Here is a 13,567-nt window from a genome sequence, read left to right as displayed (position 1 = left end):
GGGAGCTAAAATTGGGGGAGGGGGGAAGGGAAGGGGCCTGCCCAGCGCCCATCATGCGGGGGGACCAAGAGAGACTTCTTCAGGAGCTCTTACCTCTTCAGAGCAAAGATCAGGGTGAAAAACCTTGTTTTGTCTTTTTCCAGAAGTCTTTGGCGGCTTTGCCCGGTCCAGAGGTAGGTGCCCCCCTGCCACCCGCAACCCCTGGCAGTGCCCAGAGGGCACCGGGGTTCTTGGAAAGAGGGGGTTTGCTCATACAAGCATCTCTGCTTCTCTCTGCAGGGTAGACCGGGTCACGCCGGCTTCCCGGTGAGTTGGTGGCGGGCCTGGGGACCGCAGGGGTGGCACTGGTGCCCACAGTGGGGCATGGGGCAGTGCCTGGGCACCAGAAAAGGGAGTCAGAATGAAAGCTCTGGGTATGCTTTGGTGAAACCTCTGGTTGCTGGTCCTGCTGCAGCAATGCCAGGGGGTCATTGGGGTCTGCTGTTGGTGGGTCGGAGCTGATACGAGCTCTGCGCTCCTCCCTCCAGGGACCGGTGGGACCAAAAGGAGACCGGGGATCGTCTGGTCCCCAGGGCTCCCCAGGCTTGAAGGTAACTGCTCCAGGCCAGCTCTACTCTGTGGGGTGGTCACGCTCCTGGTCCCCCATCCTGCCTGGCCACCAGGTCCCGGTGGTGATGCCAGCCCCACCGTGGGAGGGAGCCTGGTCCCTCCATCTCCCCTCGCGCCTCCTCCTCTCTTGCAGGGAGAAAAGGGGGAGCCTGGCGTCATCATCAGCCCTGATGGGACCGTGGTCACTGCAAAGGTGAAAGGAGAAAAGGTGGGTGTGCCACGGGAACGGGGGGCATGTCCCCATGCAACAGATACCGGGTGGTCCCAGTGGTGATGCCCTTTCTGTCTCCGCTGTCTGCAGGGGGAGCCAGGGCTGCGGGGACCGATGGGACCCTCAGTAAGTCACCATCGCCATCCTCCTCGTATCCTACAGGGAGGGATGGAGCTGATCCAGGGCAGAGGGAGATGGGGGGTGCCCCCGCTCTGAGCACCCCCATCCTCGTCTTCTCTCCCCTCTAGGGTCCCCAGGGACGAGCAGGGATGAAAGGAGAGATCGGCTTTCCGGGCAGACCTGTAAGACCCACTCCCGGTTTGTTTGCCCCCTCGGCCATCACCTCCTCCACCGTGTCCCCCCCACTTGGTTTGCATGTCTTGCACCCACTGAACCCCAAACCCCATCGTGTCCCTGTGGTGCCGAGGGGTGGGGTGATTCCGGGGTGCCAGCGGTGATTCCAGGGTGTCACCCCAGAGCTGGTAGGGGGACAGGGACGAGGCTCATCTGTGCTGCTCATCCACAGGGACGTCCTGGCATGAACGGGCTGAAGGGCGAGAAGGGTGACCCCATGGATGTCAGTAGCGTGCTGGGCTTGCGGGTGAGTGCTGCTGCAGTCCCTCCGGGCTGCTGGCCCAGCAGATGGGGACACACACACTGAGGATCTCCCTGGGGACCTAAATCCCTCTGGCAAAGGGCACATGCCTCCCTCTCTCAGGGGCTGGTTGCCCCTCTGGGGCAGGGCATGGCCCTGGTGTCCCCCTGCCATGGGGACTGTCCACTTTGCAGTACCCTGATGCATCTTCTCTCCCACTGCAGGGTCCCCCAGGACCCCCAGGCCCCCCAGGGCCCCCTGGGCCGCCTGGCAGCATAGTCTACGACAACAGCAATGTGAGTAACAACATGGTCACTGCGATGTGGGGAGCTGAGGGCTGGTGACCAGTTCGCTCCAGTGCCCCCTGCTTGGCTGGAGGGGACGGGGGACACTCCAGTGGCATCCTGGCCAGGGCTGGCATGTGGGGCTGCCGTCAGCATCACATCAAGGTGGGGGTCCCTGAGGATGCTGCCGTCTCTGCAGCTGCTTCCTTTGAATCCCTGCAGGCCTTCAGCGACTCCAGCCATCCCGCGCTGCCAGCCTTCCCTGGTAAGGGGGTGTCCCTCTCCCAGCCTCCTTGGGGCAGTTCAGGGACGCCCAACAAGGCTGGTGGGGAGACACAGAACCCCCTCCATTAAAGCCAGGATGCTGCAGTGCTGAGATAGCCTCTCTCTGCTGCTCCCCACAGGTTTCCACCAGTTTCCAGGACAAAAGGGAGAGAAAGGCGATGCCGGAGCCCCAGGACCCCCAGGTGGGTGACCCATCCCTGCAGGCAGAGGCAGGCAGGGGGTGGCTTGTGCTCACCCCAGCTCTCCTCTGCCCTCCTCTCCCCTCTCCCTTTCCACAGGCCACTTCCCCTACGACCTGAGTCACTTCGGTGCTAACCTGCGGGTAAGCCTTTGCCTGCCAGCAGCAGCTCACAGAGCCGGCACGTGGCACGGTTTGGGGTACTGGGGTGCACCCTGGCTGTTTACCCTAAGACTGTGCCATCCTGCAGGGTGACAAAGGGGAGGCAGGTCCCAAGGGCGAGAAGGGTGAGCCAGGCAGCACCCCGCTCTATGGTCCCAGCGTCTCTGGGCTGCCAGGGCCTCCGGGGCCCCAGGGCTATCCCGGACTGCCGGTGAGTACACCACAGCATGGGGGATGAGGGGGGCATGGGAGGGCGGCATCCCTGGGTGCTTTGCTCCAGGGATGCTCTCTCACACTGCCTAGGGTCCCAAGGGGGACAGTATTGTTGGGCCACCGGGGCCTCCCGGACCTCAGGGCCCACCCGGTATCGGATATGAGGGGCGGCAGGGCCCCCCCGGCCCTCCCGGCCCCCCTGGTCCACCCTCCTTCCCAGGCCCCCACAGACAAGGTGAGTACCTGTGCCCCTGCAGGGACAGGCCTGCTAACCCTGCATCTCTCCCTGCACCCCCTGTATCCCTCTCTACACCCCCTGCACCCCTCTCTACACCCCCTGCACCCCTCCCCGTGCCCCGTGCTGCAGGCCGCTCCATCTCACCCATCTTCCTCCCAGCTATCAGCATCCCTGGCCCCCCTGGGCCACCGGGACCCCCCGGACCACCAGGCACCAGCGGGACATCCTTGGGGGTGAGTTGGGGCTCTGGACAGGGGGTTGCCCGCGGGGTGGCTGGACAAGCCCTGAGCTGCCTGTTGGGCTGTGCCCGCAGCTGCGCACCCTGCCGACCTACCAGGCGATGCTGAGCGCCGTGCACGAGCTGCCCGAGGGCAGCCTCATCTTCCTGACCGACCGGCAAGAGCTCTACGTCCGCTTGCGTGGGGGCTTCCGCCGGGTGCTGGTGAGTTGGGGGGTGCGAGGGGGGCACCCCGTCTTGGCTTGCACTGCCCGGCTCTGAGGGGGTGCAGGCAGCATCACCCTGGGGTTTCAGTGGCATCTTTTGGGGATGCTCGGGCTTCCCCCCCACCCTTGCACAAGGAAGAGGAGGGGGGGTGGCTGGGATCTGATGTGGCATGTACTTGCAGCTGGAGGAGCACACCCTGGTTCCCAGCTCAGCTCTGGTGAGTCCCCTGTCCCCCATCCCCATCTCCATCCACCCATCCCTGTCACCATCCCCATCCCTAACCATCCCTGCCCAGGACAGCACCAACCCTCTGCCTGTCTCTCCCCGCTCCCCAGGACAATGAGGTGTACGACAAGCTCCCCAGCATCCACTACGCTGGCCCCCAGCCCCCCCTCCAGCCCCATGGACCTCTGCACCCGCTCCGCAACCACAGCCCCCCTCCCACTGCCCGACCCTGGCGCGGGGATGAGGTGGTGGCCAACCAGCACCGCCTGCCTGAACAACCCCTGCTCCATCACCAGCATGAACTCCTCAACAGCTACTACATCCACCGCCGGCCGGATCCAGCCCCCGTGGCCGCCCACGTGCACGAGGACTTCCAGCCCGCCGTGAGTGCCGCGTTCCGGCCAAGGGGAGGCAATGATGGTGGCCAAAGCCGTGTACCTCAATCCTTGTTGTCCCCTCTTGGCAGCTTCACCTGGTGGCCCTGAACGCCCCGCTGAGTGGTGGCATGCGTGGTATCCGGGGCGCTGACTTCCAGTGCTTCCAGCAAGCCCGGCAGGTCGGGCTGGCCGGCACCTTCCGCGCCTTCCTCTCCTCCCGCCTGCAGGACCTCTACAGCATCGTGCGCAGGGCCGACCGTGCCACCGTGCCAATCGTCAACCTCCGGGTATGTGTGTCCTTTCCTGAGACCCCGCGAGCTCCAAGGGACGCAGAGCATCCCAAAGCACTCATCCATCTGCACAGCAGTGACCATGGAGCATCCCCTCCCTGGGGGCTGCCGGGGCTCAGACCTCCTGTGATGCTCTCAGGGAGCAGGCAGGGCTGACCTCCCCCCCCCTTTTTCCACTCCCGCATCAGGACGAAGTGCTCTTCAGTAACTGGGAAGCCCTTTTCACGGGCAGCGGGGCCCCGCTGCGAGCTGGTGCCCGCATCCTCTCTTTCGACGGCCGAGATGTCCTGAGGGATGCAGGATGGTGAGCATGGGATCGAGTGATGGGGAAGGAGGGGAGATGGGGGTCTAGACCGCGGTAGGGGCAGCAGCATCCCCCCACCTTTCTCCTTTCCAGGCCGCAGAAGAGCATGTGGCACGGCTCGGATGCCAAGGGCCGGCGCTTGCCCGAGAGCTACTGTGAGACGTGGCGGACAGAGGAGCGCACTGCCACTGGCCAGGCTTCTTCGCTGGGCTCCGGCAAGCTGCTGGAGCAGGCGGCCAGCAGCTGCCAGCACGCCTTCATTGTCCTCTGCATCGAGAACAGCTTCATGACTGCTGCCAAAAAGTGACACCCCCCTGTCCCCCGCCCCGTCCCCTGGGTACCTCACATCTCCCCGGGGAGGGTCGAGCCAGCCTGCACCCTGGCACCCCCGTGGTTCTCAGCCCCTCCATCTCCTGCCCTCGCCCCGCAGGATTTTCTTCTCCCACAGACCTGAAGCCAAAGAATATTGCCATCGCCCCTGCCCTGGGTCGGCAGGGGCTCATGTCTCACTCTGGGGCAGGGCAGCCATGGGCTGGCTGCCTTCCTCCTCCTCCTCTCGCTCCATTTCTCTTCTAACCCCTGATATTTAACCACTTCAGCTTGCATCCACCACCCACTTGGATGCTCTTTTTGGGGTGGCTGGGCAGGAGGATGCTCGGTAGGGAGATTTCAGCATGGCCACGTGGTATGCCCTCCTGGAAAGCCTTGGAGGGGTTTCTCTGACACACCCGCCCCGCCCAGCCCTGCACTGTCCTCGCCAGGAGCTCAGGGCCAGACCCAAATCCCCACTGCTGGGGCCATGGGGTCTTCTCCAGCCAAAACCCCGGCATCCCACCAAGCAAGGGACCATCCTATGGCAGTGCCGGGGCTCCCCCCGAGATGGTCTCCGTCCTCCCCAGGTAAGGACTATCCCACCCAGCCTCCAATAATCATCCTCACCTCCACGCCCTGGCCAGCAGCTCATGAGTCCTGGGGGGGGTCTGGTCCCCCCCATCCCCGCTGCGCCCCTCACCCCGGGTACAGCCACACCCAGGCCAGCACGGGGACCGAGACGATGGGGAGGCCCCAACGTGGGGCCAGGCATGCCCTTGGCGTGTGTTTACGAGGGTGTGCGTGTTGAACATGCATGGTACTGAGGGCAGGCACTGCCATCAACCCCCCTCCCCGTGCCACCCTTGCAGCGCTCTAAGGGCCAAGGCGCAGCAAAGCTGGTTTGAATTGGTGTGGGCAAATCCAAGGTGCTAAAAAACAAAAAAGAAAGAAAAAGTAAATCCGTACCTAGCTTTTTATTATTGTATGGAAATTATTACCATAAAAGCTGTGCGAGTCACACATATTTCTTACAGTCTACTGAATTTTGTGTAATTAATGCAGCCTGTGGATCTTTTTTTTTTTTTTTTGGTTGTGTCCTATAAACCATTTTCTAAAGGCACTGAATAAAGACACGTTATCCTCTTGTAGCCTGGCTCCGCAAGATGATGGGGAGCTGGTGGCTGGGAGACCCCCCCGGACTCCATCCGTACCCCTGTGTAGTACTTGGCGGGCATCCTGCCCCTGCTCTGGTTGTGTTTGTAGCTCGGGGGGGCACAGCCCTGCCCCTATGGAGCAGAAAATGGGTCCCAAGGAGTATGTCCTCAACGGGCCAGACCACCAGCAGAATGGGAGACAAAGCACATGGTGATGTTGACTCTGACTTATGGAGCCAAGACCCGGCTGCAGTGGTCACGGTGCTGGTGCTCAGGCTTGCACGGCGCCTGCCTCCGCGCTCTTCTCCTGTGCCGGCACCTCGGTGGGGAGCTGGCACGGCTCCTTGGCCAAGGCCAGCTCCCCTGGCTGCTTGCAGCGGATGTGCCGGATGCCCACACTGACGGCCGCCAGCAGGTAGACCACCGCCAACAGCGTGAAGTAGCCGAAATACACGTAAAACTGCAAGAGAGGTGGGGAGAAAGTGATGCTTGCAGCCCCCCCCCTCCCCCCCCCGCTTTATCCCACATCATTAGGGGACCACCTCCATGCTAGGTGCCCCACATCCCTACCTGGGGATGCACAGACAAGCCCAAGCCCCTCTTGTCGGCTACGATGATGGTGATGATGGTCTTCAACACAGTGGCGAAGAAAGTGTTAACCCCAAAGACCAGTGCGCAGAGCTCTTTGGAGAGGGAGGTAGCGATCTGGAAACTGTGACAGAGGGGGTAACTGGTGAGCCCCTGGTGCCAGCCCGGTTGCTGGGGTGGGAGCAGGTCCCCAGGGGTACCACGCACATGGCGACAGGCACCAGGAACTGGTAGGAGCCACGGAAGAGGACGTAGGCAGCGTAGCACAGCCAGATGTTGCTGGTGGTGGTCATTAGCAGGAGCAGCCCTGCCTGGAAAGCTGTCACCACTCCAATCACCAGCTCCGACCACAGCGTCCAGCGGATCTTCACGTACCCGGCGGCAAAGGAGGCACCAGCCCCTGGGGAGGGGATGAAGGATGTTGTGAAGACCTCAACAGCATGGGACCTACCTTGCATCTCCCAACCTAGTGATGCTCATCTCTAGTGATGCTCATTACCACTGCCAAACTACCCGCTGCATCCCCAAAAATGTAAGAATTGCCATTCCCAGGGGACGTAGTGGGATGGGGGGTCCTCCCATATCCCCGGTTTCCGTAGCCATTCCCAGGGGATGCAGTGGGATGGGGGTGTCCCCCTGCATACCCGGCGTCCCCAGCCCAGGCGAGCATACCCAGCAGCGTGGAGGCGGCATCCACCCCTCCGTTGTATACCCGGTGGTTGTCTGTGGCGGGGTAGATCTCGTTCCAGAGGATCTGCACGTAGTACAGCATCAAGTAGTAACCAGCTGAGTTGAAGACCCACCACAAGGACCAGAGCCGGACCTGGGGTTGCCCAGCCAACGCTCCCACCTCTCGCAGCATACGGCACAGCACCGCCTCCCGCCAGCCCCCTGTCCCCCCACCACCATCCCCCCCGGCCATCTTGTCCAGCTCAGCGGGCGCAACCCCGTCACCGGCCTCCTTGGGCCGGTTGAAGAAGAGGCTGCGCCGGGGCCGCTCAAGGAAGAGGGTGAGGACGAGGCCAAAGCTGACAAAGCCCAACGAGACGTAATTGAGGGTGAGGAAGGAGACGTCGCCCAAGGTGACGCAGAGCTGGCCCAGCACCGAGCTGGCGAAGACGCCCAGGAGGACAGCGGAGCGGGAATAGCTGGCCATACGCTGGTAGCGGGATGGGGCAACAAGGGAGAAGATGTAGGAGGAGTAGGCGATGCGGGCAGCCATGGTGACACCATAGAAGAACTCCATCAGCTGCATGGCCAGGACAGAGGTGCCGAACACCAGCAGCAGCCAGATGGAGACGTGGCTCAGGCTCTGCAGCACCAGCACAGGCTTGTAGCGCAGGTAGTCCGTCAGCAGGAAGATGGGCACCAGCACAGCCATGTAGGAGTAGGTCAGCACCGGCATGATCATGTTGGTCACCTGCCATGCATGCAAGGAGGGGCTGAGCATGGGACACGTCCCTGGGGGACGTCCCCAGTCTGGAGGAGCACGGTTTGGCTGAGCACCAGCCACTGACCCTCATCACAGCACCTCCTCGGGGAGGAATGTGGCCCATGGTGTGCTCAGCCAGGGGCTTGGCTGAGCACTGGCCCCCTCCTGTGCCGGGAACACAGCGTTCCCACGGACACAGCAGCCTGCTGGGACCAGGGCCAGAATCTCTTGGTTGGGGGACGACGACATGTGGCCCCTCCTCGTCTAACCCCATCGTTGCCAGCAGCCCGGCAGTGCCCAGCCCTGTGCCCCCCACTGTGCACCGCGCCAGCATGGGAGGGTCTCCCTGGTGGGATGGGACGGGGCTTCTCCCAGCCCGGCACCCTCCTGGCATCCCACTGGCTGCCCAGGCAGGCACAGGTCAGGTATCACCTCCCAAAATCCATTGCCAGCCTGGGCACGAGGTCTTATGCTGGGGAAAGTTGAGCCTGGGACTTAAGGGACAGGGTGACCTCGCAGCCCAGTGAGACAGGGACATGCTGCCAGCTGGACCCATACCACACCACCTTCTCCCCCCCAAAAAGCACTGCTATGTGTCACCACACACTGCCTTGCCTGGGATGTGGCACGCCTGCACCCCTCCACACCCTAGGACCACAGAAGGATGCTCTAGCCAGCCCCAGGGTGGTGATCATGTCTGGAAAGAGGGACACCAAGGGGGACCCGTGGCTCACCTCTGCCTGTGTGAAGTTCTTGTTGGGCCCCAGGAGATACGGGGTGATGAAGCTCTCCCCAGGCCGGATCTGTGTCATGAAGCCGTAGAAGCAGAGGTAGAAGACTTGTAGTTTCCAGCGCTGGTCCAGCACCGTCTCCGATGCTGGCTTTTTGGCATCATCATCCTTCTTGGGCATGGCTCCGCCGGCTCTGCAGCAGGACAGCAGCGTTATCCTGGGGACTGTCAGCTAGATGGGCTTTGCTGGGCCAGGCAGCACCTCTCTGGCCGCAAGCGCTCTCTGAGACATTGAAAGCCACGTCGCTGCAGTTTCTGGGGAGAAAGCAGCATTTGGCACGGGCTCAAATTCCTCCATAATCGCAAGGCAAATAAATACCACTACCTTCTCCCCAGGAGATGTTCTTGCAAGAAGAAAAGCAGCTGCACGTCTTGCTGTGCAAAAGTGGGGGGGCCCATTTCAGGCAGCATTTGTAAATCCCGTATAAAAGAGCCTGGATGCATAAAGTGCCCGGCTCTGTGGCGGGGCATCCTTGGCTCCCATCACCTCCTTTTTCTCCCTTTTAAGAGTCAGTGGGGTTTTACCCCCTCACCGAAGCAACACTTCCCTCTGAGCCAAGTCGCTCCGCTGCAGACCCAGAGGCAGAGGGATACAGACACCCTGTGCCAGGGATGCTCTGGAAGGAGACGGCAGCAGCCACAGGGACCGCACTGGTTGTGAAAGCAAGTTAATGTGCACACTGGGCATGGGGCCACCTGTGTTATACATTAGCTGGGCAGTCAGTGGGACTTTAGCCGAGCCACTGGCAAGTGGCTGCCCCTTGGCTCTCCCCTGGCAGGACTCGATGCTCAGGTGGCATCCCCCAGCCTGGGGAGAATGCAAAATGCCACGAGGTTCACGGTCCAGAGGGGGATTAAATGCTCAAATCCTAAGGTTTGGCCACAGGAAAGCTCGCAGCGCTGGGGAGGCCCGATTAGCAGTCATGGGATGAAGGCAGGGAAGGGAGAAGGCCTGGCCCGGGTGTCCTCCCAGTGCTCCCCACTCCCATGACAAGTCACTGACAGCACTTTTCAAGCCATAAAAATCCACGTGTGCCAATCCATGCCGTGGGAGCAAGGTCTAGAAACCCGATTACCCTGCTAATTGCAGAATGACTAATCACAGTCATTAAAAAGTAAGTCCATGGTCTCAGTCTGTGCCCCCCCTCTGCCACCCTGTGTGGCCAGACTGGGGGGCTCTTCAGAGGTGAGATAACGCAGGCGGCTAATAGGGAAACAAGCCGGTGCCGGTGCCAGCAGGGGAGAGCCAGTCATAATTGAAGCCAAAAGCAGCAGTGGGCAGTGGGGTGCCCATTCACCCCAGCGAGGACTCACCAGCATTCCCATGGGATTTCAGCACTGGTGCCCGAGCATCACCAAAACATGCACATCTCAGAGCTCACAGCTGGGCAAACAGCCCCTACCTCTTACATAGATCCCTGGGGGCGGGACAGGGATTTGGTGCTCACTTACTGCCAGCCAGCTATCGCCCAGAGCCGGTGGCAGGCGCAGCCCCCTCGCTGTGCCAGGAAGGGCAAGGGGCAATGAGTGGGGGTTAAACACCCCCCGAACGCCCACCCCAGCACCACGCTGTGCCATGCCCGCCTGGGGCTCCTGCAAGCCGTGACTGCCTGGACCATGCCCCATCCCCGGCTCGTCCCCGAGCTGGGCTGCAGATGTGAGCGATCGTCACCTCCAGCAGCTGCTCTCTGTGGGGCAGCCCCCTGCCACGTGCTCTGGGACCCCGACGGCTGTTTTCCACCCTCTGCTCTAAACCCATTTGGGAAGCAGATGCTCCCTGTTTCCTTTTGTGTCCATCCAGGATGGCTACAACTGCTCATCCCTGGCCCAAAGGAAACCATCCACATTAAACCTGGGATACAGTTCGGTGCCACTGTCCCAGTGCCACCGTCCCCGGGAGCACTGGCTCCTATGGCTCCTAACTCCTGGCACGTGTGTCCCCACACATGCAGGGACCCCAGCCCCAAACCCATCTGGCCAGACCCAGCTCCACCTCTCCAGACCATGCATGGAGCTGCCACCACTCGAGGTGAGCAGGCACAAGTCCCAGGGGATGCTCCCAGCTCAGTGCTGTCATCTCTCTGCCCCAGTGCAAGCCAGGCAGAGAGAAGGAGCAGAGCACGGGCTGTTATCACTGTGTGAACCTGGTTATGGCTGGGTTATTGTGGTGTGACCTTGACAAGAGATCGCTGTCACGCTACGTAGCTGTCAACGTAGTGGCCACAGGCGATTCGGGCAGCTGAGCTCAGGCACAGCTCCCCGGGGAGCCACACCAAGGTCTGGAGGGGACAGCCCCGGGGGGATACTCTCCCTGCAGCCGCATGTCGGTAGCACAGAAGTGATGCCACCGAAGCACGATACATTTTGTGGGGAGTCGCTGAGCGGGCAGGGGATGTGGGTGTGCGACTCCCTGGGGCACCTTCCCCAAAACAGGGGGGGGGAAGCTCCCCAAAATACAACCTCGCCCACCGTGCGGGCACCTATCTGCCTCCCCCCCCAGCACCCAAGGGATAGGTGGCTCCTTCAGGTGCTGGGGGGTAGTTTGGGGTTCACGTGGTAGAGGAGGGTTTTGGGGGGTGCGCGGCACCAGCTCACCCTGAGACAGGGCACTCGGGGTGCACCCACATCCCCGGCATCCCAGGTACCCCAGCACCCCGGGGCACCCCACATCCCCGGTACCCCAGGTAGGCCGGGCACCCCAGCACCCCGGGGACACCCCACATCGCCGGTACCCCAAGTACCCTGGCCACCCCAGCACCGGGGGTACCGCAGCACCCCGTAGCCCCGCAGTCCGGGCCGTACCTGGGGGGGGGGGGGCGGGCGTGGGGGCGGCGGGCAGCACGCGCTCGGGCGCAGTGGGGGGGTCCCGGGGCTCCCCGCGGCCCCGCCGCCGCTGGAGCCGGAGCCGCAGCAACCCCAAGAGGAGGAGGAGGAGGAGGAGGAGGAGGAGGAGAGTGGGGGGGGCCCTCGGGAAATGTAGTCGTGCCCCATGTGCGGGGCGGCGGGGGGACTACTAGCCCCACAGTGCAGCGGGCAGGAGGAAGAGGAGGAGGAGGCAGAGGAAGAGGAGGAGAAGGAGGAGGAGCCCGGCCACCCCCGTGCCGGAGCCCCGTCGGCGGACGGTGCTTGTGTGTCCGAGACGGGGGGAATTTGCCCCCCCGAAAGCCTCGCCTGGGCATCCTGCCCGCGCAGCCCCCGCCGGGGGAGCCCTTCTCCGGCTCCTCCCCGCCGGGGTCAGCTCCCCGCCCATCTACCGTCGCCTCTGGGCTGCGGGGCCCCTCGCCCTGCATCCCGCCGGGCCGGCTCGGCAGCATCCCCGGGGAGACGCTGCCCACCGCCTTGGCTCACCCCAGCGATTTAACGCCTCGCTGCCCAGAGCTGCTTGGATTTATTTCTGCCCCCCATTTTTTACAGGGCGGGGGGAGGGGATTTGTTACAGTCTGGGTTGTGCCGCGTCCCAGAGGGTCCTGGACGTGCCGCTGCCCGCTGCGCTCAGAGCAAAATTGCCGAATCCCCTCTTCCCCTCGGCACAGCCTGGCAGCAGCCCCCGAGATGTGCTTATGGGGTGAGACCCGGCCATCAGGACAACAGGGGTCGAACCACCGCCCTGCACCGGTCCCGGAGGCAAGAGCATCCCGTCTCCCGGGAGATGACGGATCTTCTGAGAGCATCTTCTCTCCCTCCTTTCCTCCCCCTCTCCCAGCACTTACCCTGCCAGAAGCAAATGCAACCTGACAGGGCTCGGCTACTCCACTGAAATATTTATATGTTCCCGCCTGGAAGTGCGGCAGCGGGATCCCAGATGTCCGGGAATCATCACCCCCCCCGGCCAGGGCTGTGAGCGGTCCAGGCAGCCACACCCCAGCCTGGGGTCTTCCCACCCAGAGGCCTCCCATCCCACTGAGCCCCCCAACACCCTGCAAAGATGCTCACCGCCAAACCACCGTGGTAGGGGCTGGACCAGCATTTATTTCTTTTGGGGTTTTCTCCTCCTTTTCTCAGCTAAATGGGTAGAGCCAGGGTGTGTTATTTAGGTGGGGAACATCCCAGGTCCTTTCTTTAATGACGGCACGTTTGCTCCCCGAAACAGTTCCCTTCCTGCAGAGGAATCCAGGACAGCAGGACAGCTTTGGTGCTGCAGAAGGAGCCGGCTCCTGTCTCCTCCCAGGCAGGCGCTGCTCCGGGGGAGGATGGCAAGACCACAGCAGATGTGTCCGCAGGGTCCCTGTGCCCACCGTGTACCTCCCCTGGGCACGAGCACAGCCCTTGGTGGCACCTGTCTCTCCATCCCCTGATTGCCAGGACAGTGGCAGGGTTGTGTCCCTTCCTTATGTGCAGCAGGACCTGGGCGCAGGAGCACCCCAGGGTGTGGGTCCAGGGTGATGCTGTGCACCCTGGGGCCACTGGTGGGCCTTAATGACCCTGAGCAGTGTCACCCTGAGCAGTGTCGGCTGGGACCCCACCCACCCACCCCAATGTGCGTCCCTTGGCCAAGTCATGCTTCCGCTACCAGCCCCGGGCACTGGCCAGACTCCCGCCAGCCTGGGATAGCACCCAGGGCTGCAAGAGCCAGGCTGTCAGATGCATTTGTGCAGAGGGTAGGGTGCTGGCAGCACAGGGCACCCCAGCCTCCCATCGGTTGGCTCATGCGGTGGGGGCAACCCCCCCAGGCCCGAGGGCTGGCATCCCCTGGTGCCAGGCTGCTGGGGCTTGGGGTTGGGGCTGGGACTTGGCTTCGGCATGAAGGATGGGGCTGGGGCAGGGGCAGAAAGTGGGGCAGGGGCTCGGGCAGGGGCTGTAGCAGGGGGAGGGCAGGGGCAGAGCAAGTTTAGGGGCAGGAAGAGGAGCAGGGGCTGTAGCAGGGGGAAGGCAGGG

At 62.9% G+C, this 13,567-nt stretch overlaps 2 protein-coding genes across 3 annotated transcripts in view; one reads left to right on the top strand and one right to left on the bottom strand.

Annotated features, from left to right (window-relative positions):
* The window catches only part of COL18A1 (collagen type XVIII alpha 1 chain), a 41,004-nt gene extending 35,128 nt beyond the window's left edge, over positions 1-5,876 (top strand). For both annotated transcript variants that reach the window (XM_082312091.1, XM_082312090.1), the window contains 20 exons: positions 144-173; positions 280-306; positions 528-590; positions 743-817; positions 911-946; positions 1,069-1,122; positions 1,347-1,421; positions 1,640-1,711; positions 1,922-1,964; positions 2,104-2,166; positions 2,263-2,306; positions 2,413-2,535; positions 2,628-2,772; positions 2,935-3,008; positions 3,089-3,217; positions 3,402-3,437; positions 3,556-3,828; positions 3,912-4,109; positions 4,301-4,416; positions 4,510-5,876. In XM_082312091.1, coding sequence (XP_082168217.1) covers positions 144-173; positions 280-306; positions 528-590; positions 743-817; positions 911-946; positions 1,069-1,122; positions 1,347-1,421; positions 1,640-1,711; positions 1,922-1,964; positions 2,104-2,166; positions 2,263-2,306; positions 2,413-2,535; positions 2,628-2,772; positions 2,935-3,008; positions 3,089-3,217; positions 3,402-3,437; positions 3,556-3,828; positions 3,912-4,109; positions 4,301-4,416; positions 4,510-4,723 — 1,890 coding nt within the window. In that variant the 3' untranslated portion in view covers positions 4,724-5,876. The remainder of the gene's footprint in view (positions 1-143; positions 174-279; positions 307-527; positions 591-742; positions 818-910; positions 947-1,068; positions 1,123-1,346; positions 1,422-1,639; positions 1,712-1,921; positions 1,965-2,103; positions 2,167-2,262; positions 2,307-2,412; positions 2,536-2,627; positions 2,773-2,934; positions 3,009-3,088; positions 3,218-3,401; positions 3,438-3,555; positions 3,829-3,911; positions 4,110-4,300; positions 4,417-4,509) is intronic.
* Positions 5,877-5,995: 119 nt separating this feature from the next.
* Positions 5,996-8,813, bottom strand: SLC19A1 (solute carrier family 19 member 1; the record flags this gene model as incomplete). The annotated part of the gene is made up of 5 exons (XM_082312092.1): positions 5,996-6,342; positions 6,453-6,594; positions 6,678-6,870; positions 7,143-7,890; positions 8,637-8,813. 5 exons carry the CDS (start codon positions 8,811-8,813, stop codon positions 6,154-6,156), a joined length of 1,449 nt encoding a protein of 482 aa, XP_082168218.1. The 3' UTR covers positions 5,996-6,153.
* Positions 8,814-13,567: the final 4,754 nt, after the last annotated feature.

Source organism: Platalea leucorodia, assembly GCF_965183815.1.
Source record: "Platalea leucorodia genome assembly, chromosome: 5".
Taxonomy (NCBI): domain Eukaryota; kingdom Metazoa; phylum Chordata; class Aves; order Pelecaniformes; family Threskiornithidae; genus Platalea; species Platalea leucorodia.
This window is presented reverse-complemented; position numbering and strand designations above follow the sequence as displayed.